This window comes from Pholcus phalangioides, unplaced genomic scaffold, assembly GCF_987345545.1.
Source record: "Pholcus phalangioides strain wild (caught in Gottingen) unplaced genomic scaffold, Ppha-v1.0 ptg000009l_1, whole genome shotgun sequence".
NCBI lineage: Eukaryota > Metazoa > Arthropoda > Arachnida > Araneae > Pholcidae > Pholcus > Pholcus phalangioides.
The window spans coordinates 21,621,388-21,645,680 of NW_028301602.1; the positions used below are offsets into that span (position 1 = coordinate 21,621,388).

Consider the following 24,293-nt stretch of genomic DNA (forward strand, 5'->3'; position numbering starts at 1 on the left):
TATTACAGATTATATGTTATTTTATATCATTTAATTATTTTTATATATTCAATTCATGGTTTTGAAGTTAAGAAATGGTAAAATAATTAGCCATTGTATCATTCCTATAGATGAAAAAGTGAAAAATACACACACGAACTACATTATTTCTTCCCATAGCAAATAAATATTTTATATTTTTCCATAGCAGATAAATTTCTCATTCATCCGAGAAAGGTATTAACCTATATACAGGGTGATTCCATAATTCTCTTCGTAGCAGCATTTTACTGGTGAAAATAGTATTTTTAAAATAGTAATGTTACAAATAGCATCCAAATATCTTGTTGAGGTTAGATACGTCATTCATATTACAAGGGATTGTATGGTTGGTAAAATATAAAAATTAACTTCTCATATGGACATCCTTCCTAAAAAGTCTAAGTAGAGGGTTGTTGCCCTGTCTCCCTTGACGCCCACAAAAAATATGCCACGGTTCTTGGAGCAATATTTGAAGAGATAATTTAATTCAAAAATTCGAGAAAAGTCAATAAAGAATAGAAAATTAAAATGTACAATACTTCTTTTCCTCGTTTATGTACCCGTAGTTCTTTCCCAGCTTTTCCTCGGTATTTGAATTTACATATCTCAGCGAATATTGCAATTACAAACGTGGAATTTGTTTTTGGCCTCAGGAAAGACGGGGAAACAATATTCTTATTGGGTTTTTGAGCACACGGTGTCCGTATAAAAAGTTAATTTTTATATTTTAATAATTATAAAACCCCGTGCAATATGAATAACGTATCTGACCTCTACCAACACCTTGTATAGCAGAAGGCATCCACGCGAAGCTCGTGACATCACTGAAGAAAGTCATCCCACTTATATCCATTCGATATACTATAAAAAATGGTAAAGATGGCGCATGCGTTGGACTGCTATATCCAATGGCTATAGGTGAGGTGACCTTCTTCAGTGATGCCACGAGTTTCGCGAGGAGGCCTTCTGCTATAGATGGTGTTGCCTCTACACGTTATCAGGATACTTTTTCTTATCGAAAATATGCCTCTAGCACCAACGGTTCGCCAATAAAATGCGACTAAGGGGAATTATGTGAAATTACCCTGTATACTAAGTGGAAAGATACGAGCCCTGATAACCAAGCGGAGATGAAGACGAAGTTCGGAAAGATAATATTCCCCTATGGCGGAATCCAACAGCCAATCTCCCACCGTTTGGATGAGTGCTATACCATTGAGCTACAGAGGACAGATGATTTGCTTATTTGGAACATATGTATGAACGCTGAACGAGACTGAGCATGAACAGCCTACTTACTCAGCTAATAGCTATACGACGTTAGCCCCTAGATGGTGACGTATAAAGCGAAACGATATCACTCACCCTTGGCTATCCAGACTTTCGTACTTCGTATGAACAGCTGAGAGTGACGCATCGCGCGTTTCTCTCTACACCCTGTATATCTGAAACAAAAGTTCATTTTTGCATCAGTATCAGATTAATTTGTCAGGAAAGCCAGAAAAGATGGAAGATAATAAGAGCGTTGAACAGTTTCCAGTGACCCGATTCATAAGCATTAGTACCTACGGAGCCAGAGAAAGGGTTTTCGACAAAAAAAATAATACCTATATAAAAAATCGCGAGAAGAATTTCGGCTCTAGAGGAAAGCAAATATTGCCAATAAATAAACAACACGGGGATCAATAATGCAATTTCCTGTTCCGATTTCTTTCCTGGCCTTCTTGTTTCTTTATCACGACTCATGGACACAGAATGCGATCGGGAGCATTTTTCCTAGAGATTTTTCTGGGTAATATTTCGGGTTGAAGAATGAATTTTTCTTTTATCTCTCTCCTTTTTTGTTTCTCATCCTTCTACTTTCTCTCAATAGAACGTCATTACTTTTGCTTTTATCGGCATACCGACAGCAAAAAAAAATATTAGAGCTCATTGTATCTATTGATGCATGCGCAGTGTGTCTAACCAAAGATACTCATCCTTCCGCATTCGGAAAATTTATCGACAACAATTCACCGACATGACAATTCACTACCAGAAAATTCATAGACAACAATTCACCGCCACGCAATTCATCGACATGTTACGTTAGGAAAATTCACCGACGAACAATTCATTGATTGATGATATAGTGAGTGAGTGAGTCAGTGAGTGAAAGATCAAGTAAATGAGTTAGTGAGTGAGAGCAGGTGAGCAAATGCGCGAGTGAGTGACTTACTTATACTGCCACTCAGGCAATCGCTAAATCTCTTGTGGTTACTCACCAACTCACTCAATTACTTAGTCACTCGGTCACTCATATGATCAAATCTCATGCTAAGAAAATAAATCCCTCACCGTCACTCACTCACTTGTTCACTCATACGGTCACTCGATTGCTCCAATATTCACTCACTCAATCGCACATCGAATGAAACTCTTTTGAATGAAGTTTTAGGACGGTTTAAAATGCATAAACGTTTGAAATTTTATATAGTCTATATAGCACTTATATAATCTGAAAAAGACTACATTTTACTGTTGATCGTTTTTCTCCTTAGCCGAGATGCTGAAATAATTATTCTTATTGACGAACGGCTTAGGCCTTTTGAACAGGGTTCAGCGGTGGTCAAAAAATCAATCGAATAGAGTGCTCGGTTTCATTCTCAAAAAGTCTCTTCGCGTTTTACTAAAGTGAAGCTTCCGCTTTTCCGGGAGTTAGTTCGTCCTGGACTGGAGCATGCTGTCAGGTTTTGGAGACCATACCTACAGATATACATAGACCTTGTTGAGGGGTGCGGAGAAGAGCTAATCGTGCCTATCTTGGCGCACGGGGCTTGAGTTATGAAGCGAGATTTTAATTTTGAATATGTTTACATTGGAAGAACGCAGGTGTAGGATATGATCGAAACGTTCAAACTTTTGAACGGGATGGATAGAATGGACTATGAATTGTTAATACGCCACCAATGGGCTACTTCGACAAGGGGACACCCGTATTGATTGGTAAGGGATAAATCTAGTTGTGGTGTCACAGGGAGTGATTTTCTAATAGGGTGGTTAATAAATGGAATAGCTTACCCCCGGAGGTAGTAAATTCTAACACAATTAACACGTTTAAAAACAAATACGAGAAATATGTTGGGGTAAATCGAGATGCTACCCATATTTAGAATAAGAAAACCATACATATTTTCATGGGCATTGTATTATATTTTATCACGTATATATAGTTATATGTGTTTTCATAATTGCATTTTTATTTGGGTTGCTGTATTTCAGAAGTATGTGACATCCATATTTGTTACAGATATCATTTTCTTTCCGGCCACCTCGTTCGGCATTCTGCCTGTTGCTACCTCGTATTTTTATAAAAAGACGACATAACTTTACTTTTACACCAAGAATATCATTTGCTGTTCTTCAAGAAATTATTACCCAGTATCTTAGACATATTAATAGTCTATCCTATCTCTCGAGAAATTATTCTGCATTTTATTAAAACGGAAATCTTGATTCTCTTTTTAAGAGATAGACTTTTCACATCGTCTCATCTCTTTGCGAATAGACCTTCACGGAAAACAACCGCGCCGAATTATTCAAGAAGCTCCCGAAAATGATGTCTAGCCCTAAAGATAAACAAATAAGGTAATTGATTCGATAGAAGGGGAGTGACCTTGTAGTGAGAGCATTTTTCTATCAGTACTTTTGATTCATTTAATGAATCAAGCGCATTTTTTCTTTGATCTCCTTTGCAGATCCAGGCCTGTCTCAACTTTTTGTTTTAGCGAAAACCCTTTGATATCCTCTCTATATCAAACTTTTTTGTCTGCAATCACCACAAATTTTTTCTCTTAAATTAAATGCCTAGGTGAATTCCGAAAAAAAAAATAATAAACCCTCCATATAATCACTTTTGGACAATAGGCATCTCCGAGTAGACAACATCTTTAGTTGTGGTTCTTGGTAATGTCACTCAGTGGTGTATCTTTGAAGTATAATGATCAGTCAGACAGTTTCCCATCTTCCATTTTCTTTGTTTTAAAAATTAACTAAAAATTTAAAATACAAAAATATGTTCCACCACAGAGGTCCTGGACGGGAGGTGGGTAAGTGGTAATGTTTTGAATGGCAACATTTCTCATTTTATTCGTCATCTCTGAGAACAATTTTGAAAATTCTGACTGTTACTTTTTTTTGGTCACTATTTTTCACCTGGCCTTATAGTTTTTCCATCACTGTATTTTCTTCTTAACTTACAAAAACTTTTAAACTGGAGTATTGTATCATCCCAGGAGGCGATATCGTCCACTTAAAAAAATGCTCGCGTGAACAAATGAAAATCATATAGTTATGGGTTTGGGCTGCATAATTAATGGTGCAGAAGCCCATACCATTTTTATGCTAAGCATCCCACAAAATGCACGCAACATGACAACCAGAATCTCGCCATGCAACAAAATTCATACACCACTGGAAAGCAAGCTGAGTTACATATTGATGATAGTTTTATAAAGCATGCCCGATGTGCCAATCAGCGTCTTTGATTAAGGATAGTATCCTTCATTAAGAAAATAAAAGACCATGTCTAAATGCATTTCTACCAACAATCACAAGTGCATTCTCTTTTATAACTATAGATTGCTTAGCTTAGTTTTGTACACTATTGAATGCACTTTTTCGTCGGTCTCAACAAATTTCCCCGAATAGGGTTTATTTAATCAACCGAAAAATTAAAGTTCGTTAAGTTTACTTGCTTAAAAGACAATTTTTTTAAATGTTTTGAATATGGTATGCTTTCTTGCACCACATCATGGAAAATACGTGCAATTATAGCATCAAAATCCGTTTCATGGAATCAGGGAATTGAATTTGCCTGTCGCTGTCTGTGAAGCCATTTTGAAAAGATTTGGGGACTAACTTCATGCAACAAATTTATTGGCTCCCAGGTAATTAAAATCGACCATGTGGTGACGAAGAGTAGAAAATGAATAATGAACCCCTGATCTCGTTTATTTGAATCAGCTTACTTCCTAATGAGCTCATCAAAGTTCGTTGTCTGAAGTACATCAAGAGGTAATTGGATAAAGTTCGAGCTTGGATGGTCCAGTATTCTTATGCAGTGACATTCACGAAATTATGGAAATCCAACGATAAAACTCTGTTAATTTATGTTGTCATAAATTCTTCAAATCAATAAAGTATATCATTTCGATATTTCATTGTACTGCATCAAACAATACAAACACAAACTAAAAGGCCAGAACAAGCAAAATGCTTAGTAAAGAGAAGTGAAGATTTTACAATTTTTTTAAAACACGTATTTTTTCATGAAACACATAAATTAATCTTAAAATCTATAAAGGATACTATTCCTCTATTAAAAATACATTTAAATGTATATCCATAGAGATTTTTAGTTGTGTTGCATAATTGGGAAGGAAGAAATTGAAAAAGAGGTAGTGAATGGGGGTCGAGGAGAAAAACGCTTTTAGCCCAAAAAATTAATATTTTTGTGGTTCTGCATACAGATTTTTTAGAATATATTTTCAAAATAAGTGGACCACCATGTATAACAATTTATTTAGTGGCATTTGAAATGGCGTACTTATTAGCATGTACTTGTTGGATATTTATGTCTTAGCGTACTCTCACACACACTACATCTTGACAACTATATGCTGCATTTACAAGTATCTTGCCTCCTTAAACAACTCGTATTTTAGCATTGACACACATACACGCACACGCACGCACACACACACAAGCCCAGATATTTCATAAAGTCCATTTCACAATGGGACATTTTATCGTATACCCCTTATTTTGCAATACCTGCTGGAATCGGAGAAAAATCTATTTCATAAAAAAGATATGGAATTTTGAGTAAAGTTTAGTGATTTTTGCTATGCCACTTGAAAAGTTAAACATATGGATTTCTTCTCCAAAATAATGACCAATAAAAACAAGAAAATACATTCTTAAAAATGCTCAATAATTTTCATAATATGACTTTTCTTGTTTCATTTGTATTTATAAACGGAGAATTCTCCTTTTAAATAACTTTTAATACCGAATGTTTACTTATACTTTGCTTTCGCAAGCTTAGATCTTAAGAAAGAGCATCGCTTATTTATCAGCGATGCTCTTTTCCTAAATAGAAACTTAGGCAATATTAAGATATACACAGCTCAAATGAAAACTATTAACTAAACGAATACACCTACAGATTTTAAAATAATATGAGGATGTTCAGGACTTTGTTTACGAGAAATGTTGAATAGTCTTTATTAGCAAATTCTGATGTTTTCAGCGTTGGTGAATCATTTTGGAGAAAAGAGCTTTCGAGTTTCTTGAGATTTTCATCCATAAAGTTGTTCACCGGAAGATATAAATGGCATGAAATTAGTATTTTCAATCTTAGAAGGATCTAGATTTTCATAACTTTTACTTGGTGCACGTCGGAAAAAATAACATAGCTTAAAATAACTTAGATCTTTAGCAGCATTCATAGCAGGTGACTAAAGCGTAATGTAAACACTATTGATATGTTCTTAGTCTTTGTATTGAAAATTTTAGAATCTCAGAAAATTGTCATCATTGTTTGAGCAATAAGAAGTGTTAGAAAAGATTATGGGAAATTCAAGAAAATCCTATTCGTGTGACGCGTACTAAATTGATGGAAATGCAGAAATTTAATAGTGACATTTTTATACAAATACAAATACAACGCCACAACAGGCAAATTGCCCAACGAGATGGCTGACTTAAGAACATCATGGATCCCCGAGCCATTTTTTGGAGGCCCTACCTACTACTGCTACACCACACATGCACCCCGCTCCCCCCGCGGAACCCCCAACGAATCGGTACATGCGGGAGTGCGCGTGTACGTGTAGTGAAACCTGACGTGAAGTTTTTTTTTGTTTCTCTGTAATGCTTGTTATGTGTAGTGCTGCGATCCGCCACTAGTTTTTCTAACTATGAGTGAAGTGTTATGATTGAATGATTTATCGTTGTAGGACTGTTGCTCTCTGTGGCGAGACTTTTTAACGGGGAGATCGGCTCGCATTTGCGCCTTGAAGTTGGAAACCACAGAAAACCAATTTCAGCCGACCACAAAAAAACAGGTTTTCTTTCGGGAATTTTGTGTGAAATCATACCCATGTGACCAAGCAAATAGTTCAAGTTTGTTTTTTGAATAATCTTCTTCATGAAGAAAAATGCGTACCGATGCGAAAAATGAGAATATCAGGAATGAATGAATTATTCAAAAATAAATGCATGCTTTTTTTACCATGAAATGAAAAGTATAGTAATATATATTTCAAATAATGTTTGTATTTCTATTTTTACTCAAGTAAAAAAGAAAGAACACAAGCATGTGAAATATTTTTCCTGTATCTTTTAGTGTGAGGAATCCGAATCGTCACCGTGGACATGACCAAAATGAAATGAGCGATGATACACAATTACTTGATAGGAGGAGAGAAAATAGAGTAGATTACCTGTAAAACTGTTTTCTTAGCAATAACATTTTTTGTGAAAGGAAGCTAGTATTACAGATTGCTTCTTAGAATGCCAGGAATTTAAATTAGATATTTCAAAAATAAATGCATACTTTTCTACGAAATGGAAAAAAAGTATCACTTCATTTCGTTTTCATCTCCACTTGTGCTCGAGCAAAAAAAAAAAAAAAAAACAGAAGACATGAGCATGTAAAACTTGCTTTTTCACACAACTTTAATAGTAAGAAATCCGAACCATCAAATAAATAAGTAGAAGAAATAAAATAATTAAAAAGACACCGTTTTCACTATTACACTGCTCAAAACAATTAGGGGAGCACATGGTTTTAACAAAATTACGCAAAGATGTATACCGATAAGTAACATAAAATGAATCATCCATAATTTAAAGACTAGCAGGAAACGGAAGAAGAAAACTTCATATGCAAATCAAAGTTCATGACGTCAAAAACCAGAAAAAGGAGATAAGGGCAGAAATCGGGATGTTGCAGAAACGTCTGTTTTACTGCCGTAACTGTGAAATTCGATTGCGCAGTATTTTTTTTTGAGACAAGGTGACTTGAGGATGTCTCAACAACGTGATTTACCGGAATCCATGGCATGGCGTGTTATAGGCAGACTGGAATCCGGGCAAACACAACGTAGTGTCGCGGACGCTGTTGGAGTCGCCAGAAGTGTTGTTGCAAGGCTGTGGAATCGATTCCAAGAAAAAGGAAATGTTAGACGTCGACCTGGGCAAGGTCGGCCACGCGCCACTACAGCAACTGATGACCGGTATGTACGGTTAACAGCCCGTCGAAACAGAACGGAGAATGCTACGCAGCTGCAAAGACGGTTGCTCTTGGCAACAGGACGATGGGTGTCCAGCCAAACAGTACGTAATCGGCTTCATGAGGGAGGGCTCTATGCACGTAGGCCAATGGTATGCATTCCGTTGACCCCACGCCACCGTGCGGCCCGAAGAAGATGGGCTGCTGAACATAGAGATTGGGAGCTACATGATTGGAGCCAAGTGCTGTTTACAGACTAGTCCCGATTCAGTCTGGAGTGTGACACCCGACGTGTTCTGGTATGGAGAGACAGGGGCACTCGAAATAACCTCGCATTCGTTCGTGAAAGGTCACAATACAGACGAGCTGGTTGGATGGTACGGGGTGGAATCAGCATAGGCGGACGTACGGACCTGCATATCATTCGGAATGGCACTTTGACGGCCCAAAGGTATGCAGACGAGATACTGCGACCTCATGTCATCCCTTACGAAGGAGTGTCACGCTGTTTTTTCCGCCACTTTCCTCCGTTTTTCGAATTTGAATATCTCAGTGAATATTGCATTTAGAATTGTGGATTTCTATTTTTTGGCATTAGGAGAGCCAAAGCAACAACTTTGTAGCAATTTTGTCTGTATAAAAACTTGAAATTTTTATTTTAATTACACAACCCCTTGGAACATGGATGACTTATCTGAATACTACACGCTATTTGGGTTCTCTTTTTAGTTGGAAGTATGCTTCTACGATAAACGGTTTGTTAGTAAAATTCCATACGCTCTATTATCTATGTGGACCCTGTATACATACTTAAATATACATGGTGAGAACATACGTATTATACGAACTTCTTTCCTCAGTTTTTTTTTTTTTTTTTGGTATTTTAGAAAGTATGTCTTTTAGTGTCATTTCAATGCAAAATACGCGTATATGAATACAAAAACTTCTCTTTTAGCAAAAGTTGATTCTGCGGGGTTGTCACTTTTTTTGAGAGTTGCTGAAATTTTACGTGCTTTGAGATTTATAGAATCGCACCAAATTTAAGGAATCGTAAATAAAGTTCAAGGAAACAACTATTTAACTTTACTGAATAAGACTTTTTTTTTTCTTAACATTATAAAATAAAGGCAAACTTCATCCCGAATTAACCATTTTCGCTAATTAACTAGATTGCCGTGACGATATGGTACAATTAGCATATTTTTAATTGAAACGATACAAGTAAAGTATGAAAAATATCAGCAAAGAAAGAAAAATGTCGGTAAAATATAATTCTTTAATATAACAAAAGTTTGATGAGACATTGAATAAAAGAGTCGTCTCAACAAAGTCTTATTTTTTATATTACAGAATTAATTATATTCTAATTAAATTCTTCTTTGTTTTCTGATATTTTCCAGCCGTTACTTGTATTGTTTCATTTAAAAATACGCTAACTGCACCGATTAACATCCGTTTTTGATCCGTTTAACATCTTTTTTATTTCAATACGTTTCAATGGAGTGAACCCCACATGGTTAAGTAAAAATACGTGGCAGCAAGTGTTACAATTCAGAAATATATATCACAAATATTCAAGGGGGAACGATATTATATTATAGTCCAAGGAAAGTAAATCGATAACCGGAACAATTATCAATCATCCAAGACCAAAATGCGATTTATCGAATGAATAACTCGAGATAATAGATGATTCTTTCGAAGAATGAAAAAGAAACCCACAGACTCTGCTGGGGTTCATGTTGTTACATTATCACGTAGAGTGTCAATAGATTAAAAAAGAAAAGGAAAAAAGAACATAAAAACGGTGAAAAATGTCTGAGAAAAACAAACAACATCACGGGGCATCAACCGAAGCAAAATGTTTCCGCCCTCGGCATGAAAAAATAAATAAACGAAAGGAATGGTATTTATTTTTCCGATACATACACCGATAAGAAGCGTGAAAGTATGGAACGAAGCGCATGACAAAAATGAGGTCCCGTCACGCATGTAGAGCACTAGTGCATCGTTTTCAGCATGGGGAAAAGTATACATAATGTTGCCCGTGATATTTCAGGCGTGATAATCTCTACACTGTTTTTTTTTTTTTTTGCTCTTATAAATTCATACTTTCCCCACTCCTTGCAAAAAAATATCGAAATTTCAATACGGTTCTATCTTTTGGATCTCTTGTTCATTTTTTTGTTAGTAAAAATTTTCCCAAACAGAGAAAAAATACAGATTTTTCTTCGATATGAAGTTTTCTTTCCTTTTATTTTCTTACTCGTACTCCCTTTGTTTGTCTGTTTATTTATTTTTTCCCCCTAAAAAGAGTTTTTACCAAGCAAAAAGAGAAAAATAAATAAAGAAGAATAGACGGCTATAACGTCATCGTGAAAAAGCTTTATGACAAAAGAATAGCGCGCAAGAAAAATGTTGGAACAAAGAAGTTTGAAGAAGAAAAGCGATGAAATCAATGTTTTGAGATGTCAGCTTCTACTACTTTTCTTTTTCTTCCTGATAATACTTCCTTTCAGTGAATTCAGATGCCTATATAGGGAAATAATAATGAGTTGTTCCTTGTATGTGACATCGTCGTATTTGTGTATGCAAGACAACATGACAGGAAACGTCTTGAAGCGTATTCACGTAGTTCTTTTGATCGGTGGTTTTTTTTTTTCTGCATTTACCAGACTTTCCCTGATTATAGCATGTTTTATATATATAAATCCTTTTTAACATTTTAACATACAAGTATTAGCAATATCACCATGTTGCAAGTTTTCTACTGTTCACTTTTAAAACTAAGAAATTTTATCACGGTACATAGCGAAAACAACTGGATATTCGGAAATATTCCCCAAAAAAGAACAAATTTGTTAGAAAATCTTTATTATTAATTAATGTTGCATCTCCAACTTTCACCCTTTCTATTGTTAAATATGAAGAGTAATTCTATAATACCATTTGCCGCATTTCACTGGTGAACAGTTGATCGTAGAGACATGCTTCCAATTAGAAAAAAGTATCCAAATAAGGTGCAGAACATGATACGTCACTCACGTTGCAAATGGTTGTATTGCTATTAAAATGTAAAAATAAAATTTTGTTGTATAGCGTTTTCGCCAAGTGACCGTCACCAATACAACGCCAAGCACGCTCAGGGAGAAAAAAAACAGTTTTCAGAAGCTGTCGAAAGATCGTCGACTTTTCCTTCTTCGCTCCGTAACTGACAGTGGTCCGCTCGATCTCAGTATACCGTGGAGTAAATATAAAACAATATATATATATATAACGTAATCGCTTAATCGCCCGTATTATTGGTCATGAACAAGAAATAATGTTCGAAAGGTATTAAACATCCACTGAAATAGTAATGTGGTCGGCCTCCGACGACTAATTGCCGTCAAGACGATGGCAGATTCAAGGACATAGAGAGTCTTCCCCCGATTCCGGGTTCACCATCAACCAAAAGCTCCCAGTAATGACGTAACTGATTCATCTCCTCACGACCTGGAACCTCCGTTATATACATCACCCTTGGTCACCTTGGTCATCACTCTCTGCACCAAAAGAGATTGAATATGACTCATCTGTGATCTTCGGTCCCTTGTGACTAGACTCCACCACCGTTTCCGCTGACATAATGCATCACCTCTCAATGCGATCATAGACATCTTCTCAACCACCCTTGAAATCCTCGTACTCGAATGAATTGATATATATCATCTAACATATCATCCAGGCCTGGGTATGACAATTCTTAAAATTTACAGAGATCTCTTCTCTAAATTAATCATTATCCCATATCGAAATTATTTCAATGTATACAAAAATGCAATTTAAATGTTCATATGATATAATTATTTATTATACCACGGGCTTAGCAGATGTCAATCCAACGAACTTCACATATAGCTTTCCAAAACTGTGTTCTTAATCTTGAGCACAGCAACCCAGGCTGCTAATACTCAACCGGCCAGGATCAACTGAACATCAGCATCTCGGCATTCTCATAAATATATCCCGAATGAATTTTTCAACCCGTTACTTCAAATTTTCAGATTCACAAATCTCAGTTCCTGCCAAGAGACTCTCATATTTGATTTTTCATACGCATCACAAATGTAGCAGCTTGACACTTATTCAGGCATTCAACACACTTGTATGAGATATGCTAGAATAAGCATCACCTGTATGAGTACATGTACCGAGTGGGAGATATCAAAATGCTTGAACAGCCAAAAGTTTTGTAAAAACCTACCCGATCTCTGCGAAAAATCCTATACAGAGTGGAACACATGAATCAACGCTCATTCGAATGATGCCGACTCTTCCTTGATCTAGTATTGCGTATTGCTGTACAAGATACAGGGAGGACTAGCATTTATATATATAGCAGTCTTTCACTTACGTCAACTCAACAAGAGTTCATGACTTTACTATCAGAATTCTATTCTGCCGAAATAACACAAGATACCAGTGTTTTAATTCGCACAGTCCGCATATGGAACTCATCACCCGGTAGGATTGTAATGAAGCCTACAATCCATCAGTTCAAGGCCGCCTTAAAAAAACATGTCTCCATATTTCGATGCTATGCCTTTTTAAATTATTTTTATTTAATGGTTTTTTTTTCACGCAGAATTTTTTCTGTTTTTACCATTTAGCTACTGTTATGTCGTTGTGATTTTAACTTTTCAATTGTGTTCTTTTACGTAATTTCATGTACACCTTTTTAAACAGTTGTAGAATATTTTTTTTTCATTTTTTACTTGCTTGTTTATTCCTTTCGTTTGTTCGTCTGTGTCTTTTTGCTCCTCTTTGTGGTGTAAGTGCCTGGCTGTCATTCACTAATAATGTGAATAAATAAATTTAAAACTTCTTTCGCTCTCTTGTCTCACTTCCTAAATGTTTTATTGTGTTTTTGAACATATATCCTTTTTAGCTATCCCATAAAATCCCTTAACTGGAAGGCATAACCTTTCACAACACTTTTTTATACGGACAACCCGTCCTTAAAAAACATTAAAAAGTAATTGCCCTGTTTTTCCTGAGGCTAACAAAAAAAAATTTCATCTATCATTTTTGTCACACCACGGTCATTTTTTCCACACGAGGGCTAATTAGACCGGGACCTACAATTTATTGCCGATTCCGAACGGCAGGCTTGTTTTTTATACTCATCGGAAGGTTGGTGCGTTAACCCCTCGATGGGGGACTCCCTGCAGTAGAAATTTTTTCTGTGGTCAGGACGCCGTTTTTGTTGTACCCCTGTGTCAAGAAAGTTTTCTGACAAGGACGAATCGGGTGTCAAACTCGCGACACCTCTGCACATCCTTTGGTACTTTAGGCGAGAAAAAAAAATTCACGTTTCTAAGTGCAATATTCTCTGGGACATTTTTGAATTCCGAATCGGAGAAAAGTTTGGAGAAAAAAAAAGATAAACTGACGGACAAAGCTTCTTTCCCCCGTTTATACTGTTCAAACCGTGGCCCCCACATCCTGATGCGGGCCCCTAGGATGGGACCTTTGGCGGGCCCCCAGACCATACTTTTTAGTGGACCCCTTTATAGTGAATTCATGGCGTGAAAAAACAAAAAAATGATGAGAATCGTCCCGGGCTCCAGGGCTGGAGCCCTGTAAGCCTCCCCCTTGTGGGGGCCATGGTTCAAGCAGCCATGGTATATAGCCTATATTAAAAAATTGGAGTTGTACTCGGTGTATTAACAAAGGTATCTACCAAAAGAGTAGAAAATGATTGAATCGAATTTATTTCTGCATGAAGAGATATTCTCCCCAAAGAAATCTGGAAAAATATTTTTTTCTTATAATAGTGTCGAACCATCTTTGGAACGAAATAAGGGATAATATCAGAATATATTCGGAAAAATCACATTATACAGTGAAGAAATAAGGAATGGTAGAAATCTCAGGAAATCTTATTTATATAAAAAACCTTTATACAAGTACAAGTATTTCATAGAACGAAATACATGCACATCGAATGGGTCATGGCGAAATTCATTTACACAATGCAAATACAGTAGAGCCCCGCTTATCCGAGATAAACGGGAAGGCAAAACGTCGGATAATGGAAACTTCGGATGATAGAGAGGTCTTAAGATTGTGCCTATTAAAAGTTCAGTCCTGTGATGATTTAAAAAATTTTTTGACCGTAGTCTGCTTTCCTGACGAGTGCCGTTTCTTCACTGCCAAGTCTTGCCATCTTTGAAGCATTGTTATGTCGATTCCTGTAACTTCTTATTGTTGCTCAGTGTATTTAATCGCAATTTCTAGAGCTTTAGTCGTTGTGTGAAATTCGGAGAGGATCAACAGTTGGTGCGTGATCTTGCTCTTCAATATCGTTGTCATCGCAATTGACAAAATAGCGACAGTTTTTTAATCAGTTATTTCATATTGATCATCATAGTCATAGAGTAGACGGGCACGACACTGTACTGTCGGGTAACTAATTAGCTGCGGTAGAGTCGGGAGCAACAAAAATTAGACTGCGTTCACTCTCGCAACTTGCAGTTCTTGTTGCCGATTGATGCGTTTTTGTGTTGTTTTTTTAGTGGTGGGACGTCGGATAATACGGAATGTCGGAAAAGGGAAGGTCAGATAAACGATACTATCTAAAGATATATAAGATATTTCTTTTATATTTTTCCTCACTTACTCTGGAAGAAACGATTAATTTGTAGCGAATGACATATTAGTAGTTTATATATAGGTACGGTAATGTCCTGGGCATCACATATGAATTCGTAAATAACTTATGAATCCACAAAAGTTCAAGGAACTGATAGATTTGAATGTGGTATTTGTGAAAACGTAATTCTCATGAAGGAGGATTTTTTTCGTACAAAAAAAGGAAAAGTTGAAACTTTTTGGGCCATAGAGATGCATGAAAGTAAATCACCGGAAATATGCAAATCTGAGTCCTATATAATGCAGGGTATACGATTAACAGCTCATTTATGAATTTTTGTTGTTACTGACGCTTACATAAGGTTTTCATTGTGATTCTGACATTGGTGGAGAAAACACTATTGGTAAAGTGGTTTTACCTCAATCACGAATCGTCGACTGAAGCTTCACGAACGTTTCGGACACAGAAGAGATTGAAGGAAGATTCACAGGCTCTTCATTCTGTGAATTTATTCGTGCAATGCGTCTATCGACAGAAATTTGAACTATTTTTTCTGTATCAAAAAAAAAATCCTTCTTGAGAAGGAACAACTTTTTCGCAAACCAAATTCAAATAAGACAATTCTTTCAATTTTTATTAATTTTTACACTATTTACGAATTCACGGGAAACCCTGTTCTAGATACACGCACAAAAAAAAAAGAATTTGTTAAAAATTAAACGGAAACAAGACGAATTCTTACACACACACACACACTTCCTACTTCACTCATAGTTAAAAAAATTGATGACAGCACCACAATTCCAATATGTATGTATCAATTAGAAGTTCCGCAGCGGAATGTGTGGGCGAGGTGCACGTGTGATTCAGTAGTAGTAGACACAATTCCGAAAGAATGATTCAAGACATTTAGAAATGTGTCGTCTCGTTGAAATGACGCACTTTTGCATTTGGAAATTATTTAGGGGGAAAAAAATAATACATTTTTCTAGAAATTCTATCATATTATAAAACTGAAAAAAAAAACCAGCAAAACACTTTTTTTCCATATCTGCAAGATAATTAGCACAGCATAAAATTTCATTTAACAATAAGAAGAGAGGGAGCATTGGATGCACGAACGTACTCGAGTAAACCAGTGGCAGTCACTTCACTAATTAATAAATATTGGATTAGTTTCCAAAGGGGCTCAACTGCAGGTAATAAGTTGTCACGTTCTCATTAATAAAAGGAAATGACGACGAAGACACGTAAGGGGGGGGGGGAAAGAGAACTGCTTAAAATTTTGTTTGAAGTCGCAGAGAGTGCGCTAAAGCTATCACAATTAATTAGGGACCACGTTAGCATGAGGAAAACATTCGAGAGCAAAATATTACTTGTACGATCTCTTACTGATGGGAACTCGCTTATTCTTGAAGATGAAAACCTCGTTGGAAGGATGAAACCTCTCTATAACATGTGTAAAAGTACGTAGTAATGTTTTTTTTAACTCCCCTGTTTCCAAACTGAAGTGAGGACGTTTATTTTTCGAAAAGAACAACCTGATGACTTCTTTTATTATTTTATTGTAATTAAGCAACAACGATATGAGGAGATTTTCAAAAGGGAACACTTCTACTTTTTTCCGAAATTATCTTTTAAACGGTTTATGAATTTTTGGGATAAGCTCTGTCAGATTATGCAACCGGTATTATTCAAGCGGGGATATTTTCTGCTGAATTTACAGTGAAATCTCGATGAGTCGAATATACAGCGACCGCCAAAAAACTTTGAGTTATAGTTAGTTCGACCTGTCGGAAATTTCGATTTCAGAGTGAGAAAATAAAAGATTTATTAAAATAACGGCACTATTTACGAATATCGTATTCTTAAAACTACTGAAGATGAAATTCGAAAAAATAAGTCATTTTAACTTCTTCAAAAACATCTTAAAAAATATTTGTCGATTTTATGTTTTTTTAGTGTTTGTAGACTGTAATAGAAAAGAAAATTTTTCCGTAAGCATACGGGGGCTTAGAAAGTTTAGGTACACATATGTTTACCTCAGAATTCAAATGAGTAGAAACATGAAATATTCAAACCATAGTGAAATGTATATTTAGATACATACTTATTATTTACAAACATAAAACGCAACATTATGTGACATTAACTCACATCAGGAATTGACATGTTCTAGCTTTTTACACAGTGTAAATTATCAAATGAAGCAATATATATACTATTTTTTACATCAAATGGTATGCTTTTCGAAACAATTATTTTTAAAATCACACAAATACATTTGACATTTTGTATAGATTACCCTGCTTATTGATTTGCATCCTGGTAAACTGCATTTCAATTGCATTTTCATCCCCATGTATCGGGAAAAGTGATTCACTTCATTCAGGCGAACATCTCTCATGGGTTGGAAAACAACTTTTCGCTGCTTTCGCTCGGACTCTTCCTCATCTTCAGAACTATCAAAAAGCGGAGAGGCCTTTCTCTACGTGGAACTATATTTTCTTCATTCTTGCAAAGTGCAAATATTCTATATTCAATTAAAGTCTTATAGGCACTCATTCTATTTTTTTTTCGGTGATACTTAACGTACATCACCCAACAATTCTAAATAAGATTGACAAAGTGAGTGAAAACTTTAATAGGCCATTTGTTTGTTCCTATCACATACCTGTAATATGCCGGGTATCTATCGCAAAGGTCTATTTTTTCCATGGATGTATAACAGGATTTGACTATCGCAGACTGAGGAATGCCAACTTTTTTTTTCAATAAGAGTTCCTTGGCTTTTTTATTTATGCTGCTCTTATCTATCAGCAATTGTTTCATCATCTGAATCAAATTCATTAAAGTCATCTTCCTCACTAAATGCTGTAGTCCAGTCATTTTAGCACTGTTATCAGAAACACCTTGAAAATCACTGTTTCAGAATAGCTTCTATTTCACCAGGACTCAGAGAATCTAAATAAATAAAATACACCCATCTTATTGAGTGTCTAATAAAGTGTACAATATATATTAATTTTTACTTAAAAAAGACATTGCAATAATATCAGATAAAAACTGAAATAAAAATTCCATTAAAAAACCATTTACTTTTTTAACTCATTATTCATACACATAATTATAGCATAATAAATCATTTGATTTTATCAATTATTGTATGTATATAAGAATTACTACTCTTATTTTCGTGTTATAATTTTTTCAAATTCTGATTATGTATAACCAATATGATAATTACTAATGGAAAGCTTATCGAAATTAATCAAAAAATGCGTGTGTATTTTTAAGGAAGGTAATGTGCATTCCACCAACATAAGCTCTTCCGCCATGCATATTTATATTCGAAAACAATGTTTTTCCTCAAAATGGTAAAGAAATACGAAACATCTCGCATGAGATACATTGGTGTAATCACGATTAAATTTACCGCTCAAAGCCGAAGGTACACATGCGTGTACCTTCATACAATTCAATGTGTTGCGCTTAACCCTTTATATCTTGACGGTACTTTAAGGTACCGCTTCAATCAAACGCTTATAGCTTCGTAATATGATCAATTTTACTGACGAAAACACTTTTATTTACACGGACACGATGCGTTGTTCCGACACCAGGCAGTAAAGACCGAAATCGTTTTTTGTTTTTTGCTATGGGCATTTTATCTTTGCCATATAGCATTAGAGTAAGGTTCCGGGACGAATCGTCAGGGAAGCTGCTAAACGAAGAAGCAAAAGAGGGAAAAACTACCCTGAAAAATATAGCGCGGGAGCCACAGAGAGAAGAAAAGAGAAACGCTCCCCCTGGGGTCTTTTTTCCTGATTATTATTATGATGAGTGTGCTGTTGTAAGGTGTGATGTGCTCGTTGTGTAGCACTTTTCTCTATCCTCCTTAATCAAAATAAATATGATTATTGTTTTGAAAGACGACTCATCAATGAGTACGTGTTCAGTTACTCGACCACGAAGAGGGAGGATCGTTACTGGCGCAGTCGACAGGATTTAGAACTGAAAAAAAAAATCGGGGGAACATCTTGAAGAATAACACTTATGAAGAAGGGCAAAATGGCCACAGCGTTCCTCCATTGTCAAGCTATGAGAAAGAGAAAGCATGGACTGCTGATGACGGGTGGTTCCTGAGGGCACCATTGCTCTGCAGTTGAAAGGTGAAGAGCATCATTTGCTCCAGAGGCGTATGTAGCGAGCATCAGCTCCAATGGCATATTCAGCGAGCATCAGTTCAAGTGGTGTATTCAACGACCAGCAGCTCCAGAGGCGTAGGTGGCGAGCATCAGCTCCAGTGGCGTATTCAGCGAGCATCATTGCTCCAGAGGCGTAGGTGGCGAGCATCAGCTCCAGTGGCGTATTCAGCGAGCATCATTGCTCCAGAGGCGTAGGTGGCAAGCATCATTGCTCCAGAGGCGTAGGTGGCAAGCATCATTGCTCCAGAGGCGTAGGTGGCGAGCATCAGCTCCAGTGGCGTATTCAGCGAGCATCATTGCTCCAGAGGCGTAGGTGGCGAGCGTCAGCTCCAGTGGCGTATTGAGCGAGCATCAGCTCCAGTGGCATAGTTGACGAGCATCATTGCTCCAGAGGCGTAAGGTGGCGAGCATCAGCTCCAGCGACGTATTCAGCGAGCATCAGCTCCAGTGGCGTATTCAGTGAGCATAAGCTCCAGCGGCATAGTTGACGAGCATTATTGTTCCAGAGACGTAGGTGGCGATCATCAGCTCCAGCAGCGTAGGTGGCGAGCATCAGCTCCAGTGGCGTATTGAGCGAGCATCAGCTCCAGTGGCGCATTGAGCGAGCATCAGCTCCAGTGGTGTATTCAGCGAGCATCAGCTCCAGCGGCATAGTTGACGAGCATCAGCTCCAGTGGCGTATTCAGCGAGCATCAGCTCCAGTGGCGTATTCAGCGAGCATCAGCTCCAGTGGCGTATTCAGCGAGCATCAGCTCCAGTGGCGTATTCAGCGAGCATCAGCTCCAGCGGCATAGTTGACGAGCATCATTGCTCCGGCGGTTCGTGTGGCGAGCATCAGTTCTAGTGATATACGTGAGAGCATTATTGCCCTGTTGTGTGTCAAGTGAGAGCATCATTGCTCTGTTGTTTATCAAGTGAGAGCATCATTGCTCTGTTGTTTATCAAGTGAGAGCATCATTGCTCTGTTGTTTATCAAGTGAGAGCATCATTGCTCTGTTGTTTATCAAGTGTGATAGCATCATTGCCCTTTTGTTTATCAAGTGAGAGCATCATTGCTCTGTTGTTTATCAAGTGAGAGCATCATTGCTCTGTTGTTTATCAAGTGTGATAGCATCATTGCCCTTTTGTTTATCAAGTGAGAGCATCATTGCTCTGTTGTTTATCAAGTGAGAGCATCATTGCTCTGTTGTTTATCAAGTGTGATAGCATCATTGCCCTTTTGTTTATCAAGTGAGAGCATCATTGCCCTTTTGTTTATCAAGTGAGAGCATCATTGCTCTGTTGTTTATCAAGTGAGAGCATCATTGCTCTGTTGTGTGTTGAAACGGCGGTAATTATGCGAGTACTGATTTTTTTTTTTTTTTTTTTGAAAAGATACGTCAGTATTATTCGCTCAGAAAATTATATTTTTTTTTGAAACGTCAGTTTATTATTGAGAATGTGATTTTTTTTTTTTGAACAGCAGTATTATCGCACATACTAATTTTTTTTTCAATTATCTTTGAATGTACGATTTTATTTATTTTTTTTTTTTGGGTTTGTTTGAAATACGTCAGTATTATTGAGCATATATCTATCTATATATGTATATATTTTTTTTTACGAATGATTAGTCATTAACATATGACGGTGGACGTATACACGTAGATTAAGTGTGAACATTTATAAGCGAAAAAAAAACGATATACCAAGCAACATGGCATATCTCGGGCGTGCAAGGAGGGGTGATTTGGTGGTTTTGGCAGAGGAGTTGGGTCTGGTGGTCAAGGACGGATCGAACATATTGGACTTGAGGAATAGCATCCTCAAATGTGACGGCTATGACGAGGAGTTCATCCGAGAGCAGTTAGCTGTCATCAAGGGAGACAGGGAAGCACGAGAAGAGCGTGACCTAGCTGAAGGGAGGATGCGTGAAGAACGAGAACACCTCTTTCGAATGGAAAAACTCCGCTTGGAGATGGAAAGGACGAACGCGTCCACAAATGGACGACAGAATTTAACCTCATTCAGTACGGAACTGACGAGGCTTGTTCCAAAATTTGACGCCAAGGAGGATGACATCGCCTTATTTCTCATAATATTTGAACGCCAGGCGAATAGAATCGGGGTGGACAAAAGAAACTGGGTGTCAGCTTTGCTGACCTTATTGCCGTCAGATATAACCCAATTAATCGCCCGAGAATCGGAAGAGAAGTTTGATGATTATGAGTACATTAAGGAGATCCTCCTTAGGAAATTCAAATTAAGTGCGGAACATTTCCGGCAAAAATTCACCAAACATCAACGCAACCCGGCGAAATCATGGCGAGAATTTGTCTTCGAAATATCGAATTTCTTCGAAGAGTGGATCCGGGGTCTGGACGTTGGTGACTTCGAGACACTGAAGAGCCTTGTCATTACTGACCAACTAAAACGACGCGTTCCCGGCGATATACGTGGCCATTTCGTGGACGAATGGGCCTCTTTCATATCTCCGTCTATCCTAGCTGACAAGCTAGATGAATACGAAAGTGTGCGGTCAAACTTCAGGAAGGTGGGCTCGGGCAATGATAACGTGAAAGATGAAGCTGGCAAATATGGTAACAGTAGAAGTTTTCCTCCTAAAGCACCGAATTCCAGGCCAGGACTCAAAACCGAAACGCGTAAAACCTTTGTGAAGCCAACTTGCTATTCTTGTGGCTCGGTTGGGCACATATCGAGGGTTTGCAACAATAATGCGAAAGGGCATGCCATTGTGAATGCACAGAGTCAATTAATGACGGTGGAACCAAGTGAAGCCTCGAATATTTTGACGGTGAAGGTTTCGGTTCCTGTGTCTTCTGCGAAGGTCACGGGGAAAATCGATGAACTTAAAATTGCACCCATCAAATGCGGAACGAAAAAATTTAAAGCGATTATTGATAATGGAGCTCAGATATCAGTTCTGAGAGAGGATTTGGTGCCTTCGAACTGCGACGGAGAAGGCACTATACGAATAATATCTGCGTTCGGGGAAACTGAGGTAGCGGCACTGAAAGTTATCCCGATGAGAATCGATGATGGTATGCACAGCGACATTCCTGTAACTTGTGCCGTGTCGAAGAAACTTGTTAACGACATGTTAATATGCTCAACTGCGTACGAGGCGCTGTCGGAAAGTGTGCAGCTCACTGGGTCCATTCGGCATACCGGAGACTCAACGATGTCGGTCGTACAACTCCTGGATTCGAACGTGGAAGGAGGGAACTGCATCCCTGATGCATCACAAGTCCCCGATAAAGGAGACAAGGACTTTATCGGTTTGCTAATTGGAGATGGCGATCTCGAGAAGGGCTGGGACTTCGTACGTCTGGGCCAAAGACCTTATGGCGTAAGGAATGGTGTTCTCACTCACTCCGAGAACGTAAACGGCGAAAATATCGTACAGGTTGTCGTTCCCACCTGCAAACGAATGGAAACGCTTCGGATGGCCCATGAAATACCTTTGGCAGCACATCTAGGGGAGCGCAAAACGAAACAACGCATGAAGTATTCGTCGTACTGGCCTACCATCAAAAAGGATGTTCAGAAGTTTCGTAGGAGTCGTCGAGAATGCCAAGTCAGACGCACCGTCACGTATAGAGATCGCCTACCCATCCAACCAATCGTGAGACCCGAAAACCCATTCGAGGTCTGCTGCGTTGACTACATTGGACCCTTAGAACCCAAGTCAAGCAGAGGCCATACATTGCCAGAGTACAACACGTGGGACTGATATTTGATCAGGACGTAGAATTTGGAGATGTGGACTACGCTCCTGTTCACATAAAAATGAAATCAGTCCAGGACATTCAGAACCACGTAATGGGGTTATCTAATAAGCTGGAAGTTCACAGCAACGGCAATTATTCGAAACCGAAAGAATTTTTAGACGTGTTCAGCAGTCGGGGAATGTATATATTAGGAAAGTACACGGAAAATGTTTGTAAATGTGAATGCATTTCAGTGCATATGTATTACTAATGTGTATTCAGTATGGTATTTTCATTGATCCCACGATGGTAATTGTTGATTTTGTGATTTTTTTTTTTGTATGTGTGCTTGAACATGTTTTTCTTTATTCATTTCTTTTCCTAAATGTGGTAAGCTCAGTTGTCTTGAAAAAAAAGATAGACAATGAGCTCCCAAGGGGGGACGAGTAAGGTTCCGGGACGAATCGTCAGGGAAGCTGCTAAACGAAGAAGCAAAAGAGGGAAAAACTACCCTGAAAAATATAGCGCGGGAGCCACAGAGAGAAGAAAAGAGAAACGCTCCCCCTGGGGTCTTTTTTCCTGATTATTATTATGATGAGTGTGCTGTTGTAAGGTGTGATGTGCTCGTTGTGTAGCACTTTTCTCTATCCTCCTTAATCAAAATAAATATGATTATTGTTTTGAAAGACGACTCATCAATGAGTACGTGTTCAGTTACTCGACCACGAAGAGGGAGGATCGTTACTATTAGGAAGAAGTTTTGCAGTAGAGTTGAATAACATGATGTTTATTTGATTAAATATAGTAACTATAGGTCTTTCTTTGTGTTTTTCTTCGTTCTCGTGAGTTTTACTTAGCGTGTTGTTTATTTTTGGGTCATATTCTGCGGTGATTTTCTTTTTTTTTAGCGCACGTTGGATTGTGAGATAAGTAGTTTTTTTTATTATATTGCTCTCATTTTTTTTTAAATTTTCGTTGTGTATTTTCGATCGACTTATATTTATTTTTCTCGTTCGCATTTCATTTTCGTTGTTTTTTCACCAGGTTCGCTCGCTTCTTTGATATAAGTTCGTAGGTTTTTGGACGTTAGTGTTAGCAAACAGTGTATACTTTTTCCCGGGTACTCTCAATAACGTTGTTTTCCTTCCATTTGGGCCTATTGTTGTAGTGTTAGTGTTTTGAGATAGTTAGCTAATTCTAATAAGTATAAATTGTACTTCGTAGCTTAATACTTTTTTTAGAGGGTGTTGTATTCTTTATATACATATTTATTTTATTCTTCGTGATTTAGTGCTGAGCATTCTACTTTACGTAACTTTTTCGTATAGTCTCTTACGTATATTTTGCATAGTAATGTATTTTACATTATTTTAATTTCCAGTTAACGTTTCTCATTTTCCTATTGTTAAGTATTATTATTATTATCTAGCTTTAGCAAT

At 37.4% G+C, this 24,293-nt stretch overlaps 1 protein-coding gene across 1 annotated transcript; it reads left to right on the forward strand.

Moving 5' to 3' along the window:
* The first annotated feature begins 20,840 nt into the window (after positions 1-20,840).
* LOC149082521 (uncharacterized) lies at positions 20,841-22,877 on the forward strand. Its single transcript, XM_089236756.1, has one exon. The coding sequence runs from the start codon at positions 20,841-20,843 to the stop codon at positions 22,875-22,877; it is 2,037 nt and encodes a 678-aa protein (XP_089092882.1).
* The last annotated feature ends 1,416 nt before the right edge of the window (positions 22,878-24,293 follow it).

Excerpts from the sequence above, each read along its gene's own strand:
- LOC149082521 (XM_089236756.1), top strand. The coding sequence starts at position 20,841 with ATGGCATATCTCGGGCGTGCAAGGAGGGGTGATTTGGTGGTTTTGGCA.